This window comes from Akebia trifoliata, chromosome 4 (genome assembly GCF_017979445.1).
Source record: "Akebia trifoliata isolate Shusen 1 chromosome 4, ASM1797944v1, whole genome shotgun sequence".
NCBI lineage: Eukaryota > Viridiplantae > Streptophyta > Magnoliopsida > Ranunculales > Lardizabalaceae > Akebia > Akebia trifoliata.
The window spans coordinates 4951792-4969661 of record NC_141378.1 but is presented as its reverse complement, the minus strand read 5'-3'; the positions used below and the strand labels follow the sequence as shown (position 1 = coordinate 4969661).

Below are 17870 nucleotides of genomic sequence, written 5' to 3'. Positions count from 1 at the left end.
AATAATTTCTTGGTATGATATTTGGTTGGAAGATGAATATTTATCATGTTCTTTATAAATGAGTTTAAGTGTTTATATTTTGTATCATTGTACAAGTAGAAATTTGTTCTTAAGACTATGAAGGGTATAATAGTCATTTGACAAAAATAATTTCTCTGTTCTTCTCTTATGAATGCTAACCAAACAGGAGAAACTTGATTCTTTCTCTTCTCTTTCAATCCAAATAGGGAGGGAGAGAAACTAGGTTTCTCTTCTGTTCTCTTCCCTCAATCTACAAGGGGTAACATCAAACCTTATGTATTGTGTTAAACAGCAAACTCAAACTTCTAGGCAAAAACCCTTCTTCAATCTTCACTCTTATATCATTCTTTCCTTCTCTTATCTTTGCTACCACTATTGCGTCTCTGCAGCATCATAATGAAGCTCAACATAGATGTCTTGAGATACCTATCCAAAGATGATTTTAGGGTTCTTACCTCTGTCGAGATGGGAATGAGGAACGTACGTCTCTCTCTCTCTTCCTCTTTAAACCCTTATGTTGATTTTTTTTTTTTTGAACGATTGAAAGATGCCTTGTTCTACTATTCTCTAATTTGATATATTGTATTTTTCAGCATGAAATTGTACCAACAGAGCTAATCGACCGCATCGCTGGTCTCAAGTAATAATTTTTTTCTTCTTTTTTAGAGCCCTAAATTATTTGTTCATCAATTATATAATTTATGAATCAATCACCATATACAGGCATGGAGGCACTTACAAAGTGTTGAAGAATTTGCTTAGGCATAAGTTACTCCATCACGATTCTTCCAAATGTGAGCATCTAATAAATTAGTATTGATTTCTATACAAAAGGAGCAATCTTTTATAATTGATTGTGGTTTCATCTTACATGCAGACGACGGCTTTCGTCTCACCTATCTTGGTTACGATTTTCTTGCAATTAAGACTCTGGTCAATCGGGGAGTATTTACAGCTGTCGGTCGCCAAATAGGCGTCGGGAAAGAATCTGGTAAGCCTTTTTCTTATAGAAATTCAAATTGTTTATTTTTACTATATCATACACTGATTCATATTCATTATTAATATTAACAATGATAACCCTTTTCGTCTGTCAAGATATATTCGAGGTCGCTACTGAAGATGGAACAGTGTTGGTGATGAAATTGCATAGATTGGGTAGAATTTCTTTCAGGGCCGTCAAATCTAAACGTGATTATTTGATGCATTGTAGTAGTTACAATTGGCTGTACTTGTCGCGGCTTGCTGCATTAAAAGAATTCGCGTTCATGAAGGTTGCTTACTGTTGTTTATTATTCTCTTTTTTACTTATTCTATTGGGTAACTGTCTTGTTCTTAGTGCTTTTGTCTATGTTAACTTATTTAGGCTTTGGAAGATCATGGATTTTCGGTTCCTAATGCTGTGGACTGCAATAGGCATTGTGTAATTATGTCACTTGTCCAAGGTTATCCACTGTAAGAATTCCTTCTTATTTAGATTGTACTTTTGCTTCTTTTATATCAAGTTTTAGGACTTATGATATGGGCTGGTCATCTTGCTTTTTAATACTAATGTATAATTGATAGTAATTTTTTCATTCAGTTTATCTACTTTTGTGGGTCACCTTGCCAGAAAAAAAGATTGCAAGTGTCTCGTTAAGATACAAGGTAAGCTAATTAACAGTTTGTTTTTCCCCATGTAGGGTGCAGGTGAAGCAATTGCAAAACCCTGAGGTGGTTTTTGAAACCATTATTGGTCTTGTCATTCGTCTGGCAGAACATGGCCTTATCCATTGTGATTTCAATGAATTTAATATTATGGTATGTGTGAGACACTATGAACATTTATGTTCTCACAAATTTTTTTCTTGAAGTATGTTTCTCGTTATCTTAGCATTCTTTTTTCTAGGTCTTGACTTTGACTTGTTCATTATTATTATGAATAGTTGGAATAAATTCATCCACTGAATTAGTTCCGGGATGAGCATTTTTTGTGTATTATGTGATAGATAATGTCCAATCAGACTGATGGAATATTTTAGAACATCTAACCATGCTTTATGAAGCTGAATTTTAGGCAATCAAGAAATAACATGTCCATAGATGGAGCATAATGAAGATGTCGAATTATGATGGATGATTGGTAGGACTAGTTAAGGCAAAATTAGAAATTAGTGCAAATGATGGAATTTAGGAATAATCTCAATATAATATTAGATAAAATAAAAGAAAGCTGATTGAGATGGTTTAGGCATGTTAGATGAACGATGATGACTGCACTTGTGAAATGGAGTAGTTTGGTGCAAGTTGAAGCCTCTAAAAGGTGAGAGGAAGGCTGAGGAATGACTTGGATGGAGATAGTAGAAAAGATATATAAGCTTGCTTTGACTGTAGATATATGGCTCCATATAGGGTTAAATATCTAGTAGAATTCATGTTGCCAACCCAAATATCTTGGATACGACATAGATACCATGATGAGAGGTGCAATGAAGTCATCATCTTTAACTACTTACATCGTGGGTGGGCGTTATTTCTCCGATAAATTGCTTGTATAAGCATTGGGATTAGAAGAAAAAAAAATTTGTTAAACCAGAAAAGAAAATGGAGTCCCTTAAGGAGTTGTAACATGATAACCAAATGTAGGCAATGAGAGTTTATTAGTTTCTTATATACTTGAAACATAGCAGGTAATAATTTGTCCATGCATTTTTTTTTTTTAACACTCAGATATTTTCACAATGCTTGCCGTTGAAACCATTTGGAAATGTCTCCCATCCTTCCCAAATTCACCTTTCTTGACGACTCTCTAATATTTTCTCATCTGATCATCATGTCCAAAAAGGCCATTTGATGTTGCACCTCTTCATTGAGAGAATAGAATTAGATTGGTTTTGGATTGACATTCTAAATGGTATTATGGCAAAGTTAAGGTTTCAAAAACGAGAAGTTCGAGTGTAGTTTCAAGGTCTTCTCATTACAAATATTCTTCTTTCCTTTGAGCATTTGGTTGTGGTAGGTCAATCTTTTAATGGTTTACACTGGGTTACCATCCCGAAGGAAAGCACGAAGATTCAGGTTCCTGTTAGATCACTTTGGCATCTCTTTTAGGTATTCATAATTTCCTTGATCCAAATATTATTTGGTTATTCATAAAAAAATAAAAATTAGGCCATTAACACATTCAACTTCTTATTCGTTTTTTCCCATGAGGAAGGTTTTGATCTGATGCAAAAAATAATGCATGAAAAATAACTTTTCTTCCATCCAAAGCTTTGTTCCATCTCTTATGTGTCCAAAGACCCATAAATGTTAGCTTCATTTTGCCTGAGTATATAATTGGCCAAGGTCCCAATGGTTTCTTAAACAGGTTAAGGTCATTTCTTTTGTTATGATTGTATTCATACTAATCAGTGATTTCAGCAGTTCAACTATAACCCCAAGTCGAGATATTGGTTTAGTACAATTGCTTCAATAATTATGAAGCCTTCCTGTTCTAAAGATAATTTGTTATCTTTGCATTAGCTAATAATTTCCTATCCTTGAACTGATGGATTCCTCTTTTGTCTATTGTAGATTGATGACAATGAGAAGGTTACGATGATTGATTTCCCTCAAATGGTATCTGTTTCTCATCGTAATGCACAGATGTATGTAGAACTAGAACTACCTCTTCTATCATCTGACGCACTCTTAGAAGTTCTTTCCCGATCATTTAATTTTTTATTTCAAATTATTTATTTAGTCAACTTGAATTTATCTTCTATGAGTTGGTATTATATTCCATCTTTTGAAAAGCTACCTATGTTGCAGGTACTTCGATCGTGATGTTGAATGCATTTTTAAGTTCTTCAGCAAGAGGTCAGTGGTTAAAAGCTGAAATTCTTAGAGGTCTTAATCGTTTAATGAAAACAAGACAGAATTATATTTTGTGTTCTGCTGGTCCATGATGTTGCTATTAGGCTCTTTGTACTCTTTTTTCTTAAATATAACTTTTGTATTTCAAATGCATACATACACATAAATTTCCTTGAATTTCTTGTTATTGAAAGTTGAAACTTTATGGAACCCCACCTTTATAAGTATTCCCACATATGTTACAATGTAAAGTGTTTTAGAAATTTTCAATCAGTAGATAATTTTATTAGAAAAGGCAAAAAATCCCATAGATGCAATGTGTTTGTGGATAGTGATGGAGATGCCCACTAAGACCCAAAAGAATCAGAAGAAAACTATGGCGCATAATTCTCCTATCTGAGCATGAAGTCTCCGAAGCTGGTACCCTTGAAATTGCCCAAGATAGGAGACCATTTGTATATTAGGACCTTAATCATTTTAAAGAATTGTATCCCAACATTTCCGAATGTTTTTGAAACTTGATCATCCCTCCTTCAAAATGGACCAAAAAACTACAAATTTGAGGGTTCAACATAAAGTATTGCTTTCTAGGGAGAAGACTTTTGCAGGTTTGCCCCTTGAGGAAGTCCATGATGCGTTTAGGGACTGTCCTAGAGATTACAGACCGAGTAAAGAATTCAACCCACACCCACCTAGCATAGAAACTATGATGGGGGTGATGGTCAACATTATCCTTCATTGCTTTGCAAATGACCCATCTTAGGGATCCAAACGCCTAATCAAATGGTCCAAATATAAGAATTTTGTCCAAAATAGCGTTCAGACAAAGAAATCCACCTTGGAGGTAATGGGACTCTAAACATACCTACACAAAAAAAGGAGAATTGTCAAAGCATGCCAAATTTCTATAGAGAATGAATCATGAATTTACCGTTAGGACTCCTTTTCTACACTTACACATTGATTTGAAAATATACGTGCTTCGTACTGAATCCTTGCAACAAAGCTGCTAGGACATTGATTTCCCAATTATTTAAGCTCCTTTCTAATCCAAGATTGCAGGAGCTACAATGCATTGACCAATGTTTGCGATTAAATAAGACGTTTAGTTGTTGTAAATCCATGCATGAGGAATCCCACATCGTAAGTCCTTCAAGAATCAAATAGAAGAACCATAACTGGGTTTGAAGTGGATACCCATCTGAACATATTATGAAGATTGTAGATACTTTTCCGAATCCAAGATCTATACAAAATTGTATGGATCTCGGATCTATAGGGAGAGAAAACAGGAGTAGATCAAGGCAGACTATAAAAGAAGAAAAGAAAATTATGTATGTTTTTTTAACAACTATCCATTGAATTATTGGTTTGCAATTATTATACTCAAATTATTACTTCTCAGTTGATGTCAAATTTCTAGGATATGACTTTTTTTATGATGAGGAGGATCTTGAATTGTTAATTCTACTGTGTGTATCCGTAAAGATTCTTAAACAGGATTGCTGTTCGCAATTTTTTCTCCGTTGTATTATGTAATTTATCATTTCCTTCTTTTCCAGGTTCAATCTTTCTTTCCAAGAAGAGAGAGATGAATTTGATAGGTCAGAGACAGACTAGTACGACAGTGGAAGGCCTCGCTTTTCTTCAATAGCTAAATCTGCTGTTTTCCTAGACAAGGAACTTGTTGCCAGTGGATTTACAAGAAAGAACCAGGAAGAGATAGAGCAGGTACTTGGATATACCATTTAAGCCACTCTTTAAAATAGAAGTAGTTCACCATAATTGTAGGTAAAATGACCTTGTCTTGCTTGACACTTCAACTTGGGATCACTACTCTATGCATTGTATGGATCAGCATGTATGGAAGATTTATTATAAGGTCAACTTGACCATGCCAAACCTTCTGTCTAGCTTCATTTTGTTATGGGTTTGTTGCATCTCCAGACCATTTACATAACCTCATAAAAGAATGTGGCTTCATCCATGTCTTATTTTTTTTCAAGGGTGCACAAGGTACTTGTTTCCATGAAGGGTTTATGTGGCCAGAATGGTATAGCATATGTTGCAAGGACACTGGAAATTTGATTTGTCGGATATTGCATTGTGCTTACATTTTATTTTAAATGATTAAAGCTGGATTTGTACCCATGATCTCGAAGTTGAATTGCATTTTTTTTCTATGGGTCTAAGGCCACTAGCATGGACACTTGCCAACACACTTTTTCAGAAGGATATTAACATTTTTTCTTTTCTTATCAACTATTATATATATATTTCTTTTATATGATTAACTGTATATCAGCTCTTCTAAGTACATCCTTTATACATATTACTTTAACATCAACTAAATTGTTTGTATAAATCTCTCAATCTATGGAGCTATTGTAGAGGTTTGTTGGTGTATTGTTCCATGGGTTCATGGTGTTTGTCATGTTTTAATGTTCTAGTGTTGTAATCATATATCCAGTTCATTGAAGGAGGAGTTGAGGAGGAAACTGGTTCTGATGATGTTATTGTGGACAAAGGATCTCTCCGTGATGATTACAGTGAAGCTGACATCACTAATTTGGATTCATTGCATTTGGTGGATCAGGTGGGTACTTCACCCGATTTATACACGTTACTTAATATAAACTAAAATTATTTAGAGATCTAACATATAGAGCTACTTTACATATGTGTTGGTTTATTTTTCTATGGGTTCATGGTGTTTGACATGTTCCCATTTATAATGTTCATTAATGCTCTAATGTAGTAATCGTATGCAGTTAATTGAAGGAGGAGTTGAGAAGGAAACTGGTTCTCTCCCTGATGATCACAATGAAGATGAGAATTTGTTCGATCAGGTTTGTAACTTCACCCAATCTTCTTATATGTAGTGATCTAACCAGTGTAACTTATAAATGTGGTTTGAGTTTTAACTTGATGAGCATGATATGATGTTTAAGAAGGTTAGTAGATTTTCTCCCATTAGTAGTTAATGGACCTTGTCCAGAGTTCTAAGTACAGATTGCATCCATATTGATCTTGCACAAAGTTAGATAGACACCTTGATTAGGGACGTGTTCAATGTTTATTGGGATTTCTAGCTGAAATTGATATGAAGTACATCTTTATGCATGTACTGTTCATACATCTAGATGCAATGACAACTCCACAGTGGGACTACATTTATCACTCACCTTCATGAACTATGCTCTGTTGAATTTGGATTACAATACATAAGTTGTATCATTTTACTGATAGTTCTCATTAATCTAATATTTCAGCAAGAACCAACTGCCAGTTGTGGTGACAAGGATGAGACGGTGGATAAACGTTCTTGTAAAGCAGTTGATAGCAATGGACCCAAGACATTACAAACAAGTGAGAAGGTATGATTGAAGCCAAGGTGTAAATAATGTTTTGTTCAGTGTTTCAGTAATTTTAAAAAATCAAAACATATTGTTACATTCCCAAATATTTTGAAATGTTCCACTCAAATTTTGCAAAAACTAGTTTCTATTCATAAATAGATTTGGGAAAATGTTTTTTTTCAGTGATTAAGTGAAATGATCTAATGTCACCTTTTCTTATCGATACCCATTGGAAATGTTCCAAAACATTGCTTTTATGGTATTGTGGTGTTCTAATCCCCTACTCCCCCTTCTTACTCTCTCGCATGCTCATTCTCTTGCTATGTGGTTTGAACTGACAAACTTCAGTGGGAAGATGATTTCAGGTTCAAATCCAGGACTTACTGACAACTTTATATTTTAGAACATACTGCAGTGTTTGCTTCCTGGATGTCGAAAAATATAGTACATTTTGGCTGAACATAAGAAGGCATCTGACCTTGCTTTATACAACCTTCTTCCATCCACTCAGATTGTCTTTCTTGGTTCGAACCTTCCACGAGACACTTCTTTGGGCCCTGGTTTCCTTGTGGCCATTCTATGTTGAGTCAGCCCATGGCCAAATTATTGGCACTCTCAAAAGCTGTTGGCTTGTGGTTTGGCCTGCTTAATCATTGTTTTTTCTAGGATTATCCAAATTACTGGGTCGGCAATATAAAACCTATTTTTTCCATTCAACTCCATAGTTTGGCATACATTCTGTCAAGGCATGTTGATGTAGGAATTCAGGTTTTCAATTTGGTTAAGAATCATAAAGATTCAACAAGGATTTTGGGCTTTTAGTGGCTCGATCAAGGGTTTAAGGGTGCAGGATCTTGTAGGGTTATGTGGACTTGAAATAGGTCTAGGGATTCTAGTAAGCTATCAACTAAAAGATGAAACAGACTTTTAAAGGCCTGAAATTAGGCATAGAAAGAGCCAGTTTGCCAAGTTGGTTAAAGTCTGTATACCACGACTTATGTTCAAAACCCGCCTTCACCTACTATATTTACTGACAACAAATCCTTCTTGCCTTGCCAAAAACCCTTTTAGAAAAAAAGGACCAATATTAGTTTTGGAGGAATCATAAGTAAGTTGTACTGATAATTTTCATCAACTCTTGTATTGACATTATTTTATTCTATGTTTTTTTTTTTTTGTTTGTAACTTTTGTGATTGTTCTCTCATTTTCTTTTTCCTGGGGGACCGAGAGTATGATGCTATGAATGGGGTGTGGTATATCTGTGGTACGCATCTCTTACCAAGAAGATAAGAGTAGTTGCACTTTGCATGTTCTTAAGTAATTTTGTCATCTGTTTCTGTTCAATGGTGGTATACTGATCGGATATCTATCATTAATATTGTTCAAACATGCCTATATCAGGAGGAAGATGATCAGAGTCTGAGTGAAGGTGATAGTGAACTGATGAAGCGCTTGAACAAGCAGAGACGATGGGCAATAGCAGCAGCTCATGGAAGGCCAGGGAGGGCACTTTCGTCCAGAAATTCCTACAAGGACAAGGGTGGCAAGGCCTCTCATAATGCTAAAATCCAAAAGCAATTGGGCGGCTGGTGATGACAAGTAAAAAAGGATGCTGTCCAAATGCAATATAATGGGGTATAGCACATGCAGTCGATTTATCTTTTTCTTAATGGAAGTACGTGTTTAATTGTTGTGTTAATTCGTCGGGAGTCATATAGATGAGTAACTTGGTTTGTGTACACAGAAAAAAGGGAAAGGGGAGAGGGCTGGGCTTTTGACAGAATGGTGTTTAAGAGTCAAGGAAGTTCTTATCTTTGAATTGTAATTTATTTTCGTTCAGTGATGGTTTTGAAATTTTATAAAGTCAGTTTAAATGGATTTGACAAGAGTCGTGCTGGATTAACATTAGAATTGACATCAATTCTCACATGGCTGATGTGGAGGTGCACACATAGCCATGGATGCTTTACACCTATCTTGATGAAAACATCTATGGTTCCGTACATACATCCATGTCAGTAATGTGAGAATTAATGTCCAATTTTTATTATATAGTTTTTTTGATGTTCTGTTATGAAAACTGGATTAGTAGATGTTACATCATCATCTCTTTCTATAAAGATGAATCGATGTCAAATTTTGATTATATAGTTATTTTTTTTAATTTTCTGTTATGAAAACTGGATTAGTTCTTAAAAATATCGATTATTTATGTGAACGCTATCTTGACTTATCAATGGATTACTTGATGAAGAGGCTTCTAAGCCTGAGCTTTAAACATGTTCTTAGTGAGGATTTAGGTTGGTTTCCTCTCTCTAGGCCCAATGCAATGTGTGTTCCAAAAAAAAAAAAGAGTGCCCGCTTAATCAATCAAATTGATGATGCTTGATCTGACCTTCGAACAAACACCAACACTCGCCAATAAAAAGTAATAATATGGTATAGATTGAGAGAAACTAACAGATTCACCAACAATAACTGAAATCCAACTCTTTTTTCAGGATGCAAGTAGTATGCCGTGGTCTCACTGTTATGTGCTTAACCCCTAACTAAGATTCCAATTAAACACAAACTTTGACCAACAGAGAAAAAATAACACATCCTTCTAACATGATTTGTGCACTTCACAGCAACATCTAAAAAAGGGATGTCTTTCCCCACTATTTATTTAAAGCCCAAATCACCAAAGTGCATACAGTGGAGATATCCCCATCATGTTAGATCAATACCAGTTAAAAAGTGATAATTGGATCTGTTGCACTACATAAATAATTTTATTTACTACTGAAGAGTGAAGATGGAAAGAGAGAATGGAATAGTTCAACTAAATTTTCTATGTTCAGGCTTTCTTCTGCTTCTGCTTGATTGGTGGAGGAGGGAATACTACACGGAAAATCCATGCAGCCAGAATAGCTCCAATGAAGGGGCAAATCCAGTAAACATAGAAATGCTCCCATGTATTATGGCAGTTATTAACATACGCCCACCCAAAGGCCTGCAAAGTGATTTCCAACAACAGAGCTGCATTTAGTCATGCACAACAAAACAGAACAGGCACCACTCCAGTACAAATTAGAAAAAGCAAAGATATTTGATAACGGTTTGTCTCAAAATAACTCACAAATAATAGTAAAAAAAAAAAAAAATTTCCTTCATTCGTGATGTCACTATCTGGACAACCAAATCAGTGCCTTCTTTCCCTCGAGTTCTGGGTTTTTTCTCTTTTTCTTTTTTCAAATTCGTTTTATGAACTAACATGGGGTCTCTTGAGTTGGTTTGATTAGCTTTGAATAACATGCATGTTGGGTAGAAGCTAATCCACGGAGAGGTGTCATATTGTTCATCCCTACCCTGTTGATCTCAGACCAACCTAACATCGATCGAACAGTTGACCTGAGGCTCATATACAAGCTTATAAGCCGAATCCCAGCCCAGCCCATCAGAGCTGTTGTTCACATGGACTGGGAAAATCAAAGGGATACGCTTATAAAAAGTAAATCTTTTCAGAGTTTTCATGATTTTATGAACTATTCTTTTTATCGATAAGCATGATTTTCTAGAACTATTAAAACATGTAAACTAGCTGTTGTGGTCATTTAATTCAACTTCAAAGAGAAACTACAAGCATATTCGATATAATATAATACTAATATGCATGATAAAATAGGATGTGATCTTTGATAAGCAAGTAACATTCTCAAACATAATGGAATACAAATAAATAACATAAAGACTAATTAATTTAGCAGATGTAAAGGTGAGTTCATAAACATCACATGATAATGTCCCGAACTAGTAAACAAGAGTTTTCACATCCAGCAAGTGGGTTTTCATTTTTTTTTTTTAAAAAAGGGTTATGGCCGAGATGATCTTGCTCTAAAGATGGTTCCAAGGAGTATGTAGGTTTGTCCTGTTGCCTAAGGCCATGTTTGTCTCTCAAGATAATCTATCCAACCAAAGTGTAAGATACACTATCCAATAAAATGGTGTTTGTTGCGCATGTCTATTGATACTAAAAATGTTTAACAGAATCCAAATGAGAGTATTGAGACTATAAAACCGGGAAAGAGGACTCCAATCAAAAGCCCAGGATTCCTCTTTCCCACATCTAATACACTTTCTTTTCCCATCAAAAACGAAAAGAGTGATATAGACACTGCCCCCCTACATTTTAGTGAATACTAGAGATACCCCTTGTGTTTTCAAACTGATGACATGCCCCTTGACCTAGGTTGTCTCAAAGACTAACAGCAATTAACCTAATGCCATTGCCTTCAACCTCAAGCCAAAAATTCTTACAGAAAATCCGTCATTTACAATTTTTTGAACCTCATCTTCTGAAAATCTGCTAAATTTAACTTATTGAACCTCATCTTCAACCCAACCCATCCACTTCAATGTCTTGTAGAAATTCCTTAATTTTTCTATCTAAAACTCCATCATTCTTCTCCAAAAATCTTGTATTGTTCTTGGGGTTTGAAGGTTGAAGGAGACAGAATCTTATGGTTGAGGGAGGTGAAAATTTTAACTCTTCAAGCTATTAAACCCTAGGGTCAACTACTATTTCTTACCTATTCAATCCCCTCTTCAATGTCCTGTGATTTTTCAAGCCAAAATTCCATTGATCTTCTACTTATCCAAAATTCCTATTTAAAAATCTTGAATTTTCAAGTTTTTAAACACTAAGTGGGTGTTCTTACCTATTCAATCTCATCTTGATTGTCTTATAGAAATCCTTGATTTTTCCATCCAAAATTTCATCAACCTTCAAAAAAAATCTGATATTGTTCTAGCAACTTTAAGGTTGAGGAAGATAGGATCTTAAGCTTGAAGGATAAGATAAACAAAACATATAAAAAAATGAAAAAAAAATTTATACGCCTTGATTAATGGATGATGATTTACTCATTTCAATTTGATTAGTGTGAAATCTAAAAATTGATTCCTTGCTATTTTTTCCTAGGATTTGATTATATATTTTTTATGATTATGTGTTCTTTATTCTTGTTCTAATGAGTTTTCTGATTATCAACAATTTCACTTAGTAGGAGGCAACGACAAATTACTAGACAACTTCAAAAATCAATTGCAGTGCCTGAGTAGTAATTTTCAAAAATAATGATGATGAAATATTTATCTTAATTATTATTTAAGTTTTTGTCTTAAGATATTATTTTGTGACATTTATTTTAGGCTAAAATTTATATGAAACGTAAATTTGATTTACTTACTATATCGAAGTAGATTAGCACCTGTGTCAGACAAACAACATGCAAAGCAAAACCGTGCTAGGATCAATGTCAAACAAACAACGTGGAAGTTAATCTAGCTCAAGCTTTACCACCACAGGATCAAGGGAAACCTAATTCAAGATATGTAAAACATTTTATGTTGTAGCAAAGCAGGACCTAAGGCTAATCTCCCAGGTAGCCAAGCTCTGTCCCCGTCCAGCCCAGCCTTGTGTGGTTGAAAATTTTCAGGCCAAATCCAGTTATAATAAATATATGTAGTAAAAGCCCATCAGATCAGCTTGGCATATTAAAAGCCTAATGATTTCACACACTTGCACACACACAAATTTAAACTCATTCCCTGTCCATATACCTAGCTATGTTTCCACGTGCCTAACAACTCCTTCAATTTTGTTCAGAAGAAGCCAGTGTCATACAAATAATTACTTACATCTCATGGGGAAAAGAAAACAATGCCTACATTGCACTTGCATCTCAATGAAAAAAAATCCTACATTGCATTTTCTGGTAAAAGTGTAATTGAATGTAAGACAGTACTTGATGGTTCACACTCACACACACAATAAAAGAATCATATCGAGAGGATAAAGTGAAAATTTCAGCGCAAATTACAAATGAAGGGGAAACTTTGTTGGTGTATGTAGCCCTAGAAGTACAATGAGAGATATTAAGCGCATGCCTTAACAGATAAGCCAATTCAAAGTTGAATCATGCAACCCGAATTGATGAGTCAAAAATTCCAATAGAATCAGGACCAACCTAGCCCAAGTCTGACGTGAACTTGGCTCCAGATCTAACACGAGTATTAACTCATTTACCATGATGGAATTGGGTACAACTTGGCCTATCGATACTTTCCCGGAAAAAAAGAAAAAAAAAATCCAAACAAATCAATATATGAGTAATGAATAAAATCACACATATACATCAATTGGTAAAAATCAAGAAAACATATACCTAGTTATATAGTTGTTAAAAAGTAATGAATTATTTTCAGCAATTAAACACTGAAATTATGCAATATGCTAAACCACTTTCAGATATATTAGTGAATAATTTGGTAAACAATGTGAACTTTCATCTTTGGTATAAAAAAAAAAACAATGTGAATGTCAACTTTCAGCTTCCCCAGTCATTTGCAATACTTCTTATTAACTACTTGTCATATGTACCAGACTACTACTTTGGATTAGATTAAGATAGAAACCCATTAAAAAAATAAAAGCAAAAGAACAAATCAGGAATATACACACTGTACAATCACAGACTGAACAAAGAACATGGTTCACCAGAAAAAACACTGTCATTTGAGAACATCAAAAGAAAAAAGGGGCAACTCACATTGGCAGGATTCATGGAGGGTCCTGTATAACCAGAACCTGCAACAACCAATGCAACGGTCGCTATGGAAATAAGCCAAGTCTTTAATATTGAGCTGTTTGGACCCCTAAGGACTATAAGAAGAACAGCAAAACTGATTATGAAGGTCAAGACTCCCTCGGCGATTGCCCCAGTGTGCAAATCGACTTTCAACGAAGGTCCTGAAATCATGTGTTTGTATTGTTGAGGGATCACTTCCAAGATAGCAAGGGCCCCACCCAATGCCCCAATTGCCTGTTCACCAGGCACATGTTAGTACTTGAGGACTGCAAAGATAAAAATATGCTTGATAATGTCAATTCAGAGTACTTAACTAACAAAAAGTGATGAAACTCACGTTGGGCAAAGTTAATAAGAACGCAACTCTATCAAGATTGACTACTCGTTATCTTCATTTTAATAATATGAACCACTAGATATCCCATAGAAGCAACTTATAATAAAACCGCTTTTCTAAGGACACGCATGAACTCCAACTTAGAATACAGGACACAACAATTGGAAGGAACATATTCCAAGCCTGCTGAATTGAACTAAAGTCCAGTTTTTATTTAATAAGTTTAAATTAATCAGAAAAAGGGAGCAAAAATAGAAGGAAAAAAATAGCTTCACATGATATGAACTAGTAAAAATCAAAACAATCAAACTAAGACAGAAGCTGGACAAGAATTACATTGTGAGAATTCTTTCATGAGTACAATCTTCTTTGCCTTCTTTGAGGCTGCACTATCTCTAGAGGGTAATAGAACAAATAAATAAAAAAGGTGGTTTCACATGGTATGACTTAGTGAAAATCCTACCAATCAAACTGAATTTTCTTTCCAAAACTTCTGCAGTATGCTTATATCCTCTTCCCTTTCTTCAATTGTTTCAGTGGAATTTTTTTTCCCTAAAATGCAAACTGTGTTGGAAGATTCGCTTGTGTTTCATATAAATATCATTATATTTTGTAGAAAATTTCAGCCTCTTTAGATCAGAAACCCATGTTGAAACACATCAACATTCTATGATAAGAAAACATCAATATCTAGCACCCATTTTTTCCCCAACTAGAGAAGAACCTTGAGAACCAATGTCTTCCACTCAAAGAAATTTCTGCAAAATTCATGAAAATAATTCACAAAGTGTTATGGATCAACCACGTAGTAACCCTTGAAATCAGATTGAAAGAAGGTGTTGGTTGGGATGAATCCCATAATGATCAGCTTGATTTGTTCTCTAAATTGCTTGGCATGGTTGACAATGAAAAACAAGAATCAAATGAAGTTGTCATTCTTGAGCAGGTAGATATGAACTCTCTCTCAATGACAGAAGACTTGGCTTTGAATAGCGTAGAATGAAAGACAAGATTCGTTTTGCTGACACCAAATCTTTGGGATAAGGCTTGGTTGGTTTTTCAAGTAGTTTAAATGTTGATGCAATTGAAAGTAAACTAACCATAGAAAACCAAAAAAGAGGAATCTGTTGAAGAATTTATTTAAGGAAATCCAAGGATTTGAAATTCAAACCCATCCAAGAATATCTCTATTTTTATGGGAACTAAAAAAGAATTAATTGAGAAAACAAACCATAAAAAGGTTCCAAATTGGAGAAACAAAATCATGCACTTGAAAATAAACTAACCGACTCAACTGGCAAAACCAGATCGATCGATTAGAGTGAGAGAGAGGCTAGCTTTTATGTTGTTTTCTCTCCTCTTAACCTGGAAAGAAATTACATGAAGAAATGAAAAATGCGACATTCAAGCTTATGCATGCTTTAAAACAAACATACCTCCCTTAAATTTTTAAATTTTTTTATTAATAAAAAAAAGCAAATAAAAACATTTATTTTACTTCTACTTTAAGAGTTATTTCTGTAGTAAACCTCTTAAAAAGTACTTCTTTATATAACTAAATCAAGGGAGCAGATCCTCTATAGCCCGTTTTCTCTGTAGCTCTTTTAAACGGTGAGAGGTGTGCCACATCATCAAGGCGGTTACATCTAACCTTTTAAATTTAGAAGTTTGTTCACAGTCCATTTTCAAACACTTGATAGAGGAATTTTTTTATGTAAACCATGAGTACCAGATGATCGTATCGCTGCTTTTGTTAGATGTGATGATCTATGGACTGTAGAACAAGAGCTACAAAGAAAACGGGCTCCATAGAATCTGCTCCCCTGAATCAAACACACTTTTATGCCTTTTTTTTTTTTTTCTCGAGACAAAAGTCGCAAAAACACTTTCTAACGTAGTTACCAAACACAGCCAAAGAGGGGGAAAAAAAAAAAGCACGTGAGTTGTAGTAGTGAGAGAGGCTACGAACATACCAAATTAACAAAAGACACTTCTTTAGTTAGAAATTAATGAAATAACAAGATTCAGTCACTCAACCCCAAATTTTACTATAAGACTTTGATGACAATGATGAATTGTCCCATAGAAAGTCAATATCTAGCAATGCAGATTCTACAGCCAATTGAACTTAAATTTGGATGATTCAAAACCAGTCTTGACTAGAAGCTTCAAAAATACGATCCCTACTATCCTCCCCCCAACGCCACGCCACCACCTACACACACAAGTACAGTCATCATCCTTAAAGCCTTATCCCTAAGATTGGGAGTCGCTAAATGAATCTTATTCCTCCAATCCAATCCACTCTTTCCAGGGCCACATATGATTAAGATTCACGTTAGAGGTTTGCGGATTTTTTACACCGGACGCATCCCTCCTCCATATCTGGGCTTGGGACCAGAAATGTAGTGTAAAGGGGACATACACACACACACACACACACAATAGTAATACCAACGATCATGAGATTCGACATCGTCTGCCACTTACCATAATTACTTAATTCGGAAACAATTAACCTAAATCGCGAGAATGAGAAAAAAAATGATACTAATAGAAGATCAATCAAACAAAAGAAAAAATAACAGTAATAAAGAAACAAATTTGTCCCAACAAAGCACAACTATAAGATTGGATGCAGAAATAGAAAGAGATAGTAGATTTTAACTAGTACCTGAGCAGGGAAACGCAAGGCCATCGAGATGAGATTATCAGCACCAATACCAGCAGCATAAAATGCAGCAGTACCAGTAGGATTGAAACCGGCACCACCCAACAAATCACCAATAAAAGTGAACACGAATACCAAAAACGCAACAAGAGTAGTGGTGATTACGAGAGTGATCGGTCCATTAACCCCTATAGCCGAAGCTATGATGGAGGTTGAAACCCCTAGCGTCGAAGCGCAGAAAACCCACATAAACGTCATCACACCATCCCCGATCGCAGCCTTCACAACTCCTCCCATGTCTCTCTCTCTCGCTCTCTCTCTTCTTCGAGACCTTCTTCTTCTTCTGCTTCTCTCTCTCTCTCTCTCTCTCTCTGGGAGGGGTGTGTGTGACCCACTGAATGACCTAACAAACAAATAGTGGAACGAAGGAGAGATGATGATAGGAAGAAAGATGGTCACCAAAACAACACGTCTCTATCGTGTGTTATTTGCGTATTGAGCTGTGCTACACTGACTTTCTACAACACTATGTTTTGGTGGGAACCATCGATTTTCCTCGAATTTAAAACGTTTCTCGGGAACGTCAACAGTAACTTTATCGATACTTTCCATGAGGTCCAAGGTCTCTCCTTCGTTACATCTTTTCTATCTGATTGAAAGAGTCCTGATTTTCTAACTAAAACTTCTTTGACTCGTTCAATACTCGACTGACGAGGCAAAGAGATTTATATATTTTCTTTCTCTCGTACACACCTCCACATCTTTTATGAAACATATAATTGTGCATCTCAAGTAAAAAAGATATATTATTCATTGTCTTTACCACGTTAGGAAACTTTCCCGATAGAAAATCATTCTTTTTCTCGAAAAGCATCGTTCACTCTCATCCGTTTGTTGGCCACTCATGTTCTTAACGTGATTGATGTTGGAAAATATATAAAATTAAAAATAATCCAATGAAACAATAAAAGAATTTTTAGGCTCGAATCTAATTCAATCTCTTTTAAATAAA

The 17870-nt window shown here is 35.1% G+C and overlaps 1 protein-coding gene and 1 pseudogene across 2 annotated transcripts; one reads left to right on the top strand and one right to left on the bottom strand.

The window, feature by feature from the left end:
- The first annotated feature begins 385 nt into the window (after nucleotides 1-385).
- On the top strand, nucleotides 386-9096 carry LOC147403193 (serine/threonine-protein kinase rio2-like; annotated as a pseudogene). Its single transcript, XR_015177443.1, has 14 exons — nucleotides 386-501; nucleotides 615-661; nucleotides 745-815; nucleotides 899-1012; nucleotides 1120-1295; nucleotides 1388-1476; nucleotides 1704-1821; nucleotides 3577-3650; nucleotides 3814-3861; nucleotides 5421-5589; nucleotides 6329-6454; nucleotides 6630-6707; nucleotides 7131-7235; nucleotides 8620-9096. The product of XR_015177443.1 is annotated as a serine/threonine-protein kinase rio2-like (transcript).
- A 757-nt stretch (nucleotides 9097-9853) lies between these two features.
- Nucleotides 9854-17264, bottom strand: SIP1A (small and basic intrinsic protein 1A). The gene is made up of 3 exons (XM_086438683.1): nucleotides 16862-17264; nucleotides 13812-14084; nucleotides 9854-10213 (listed from the first exon to the last, which is right to left on the bottom strand). The coding sequence occupies exons 1-3, from the start codon at nucleotides 17153-17155 to the stop codon at nucleotides 10058-10060; spliced, it is 723 nt and encodes a 240-aa protein (XP_086294809.1). The 5' UTR covers nucleotides 17156-17264; the 3' UTR covers nucleotides 9854-10057.
- Between the last annotated feature and the right edge of the window lie 606 nt (nucleotides 17265-17870).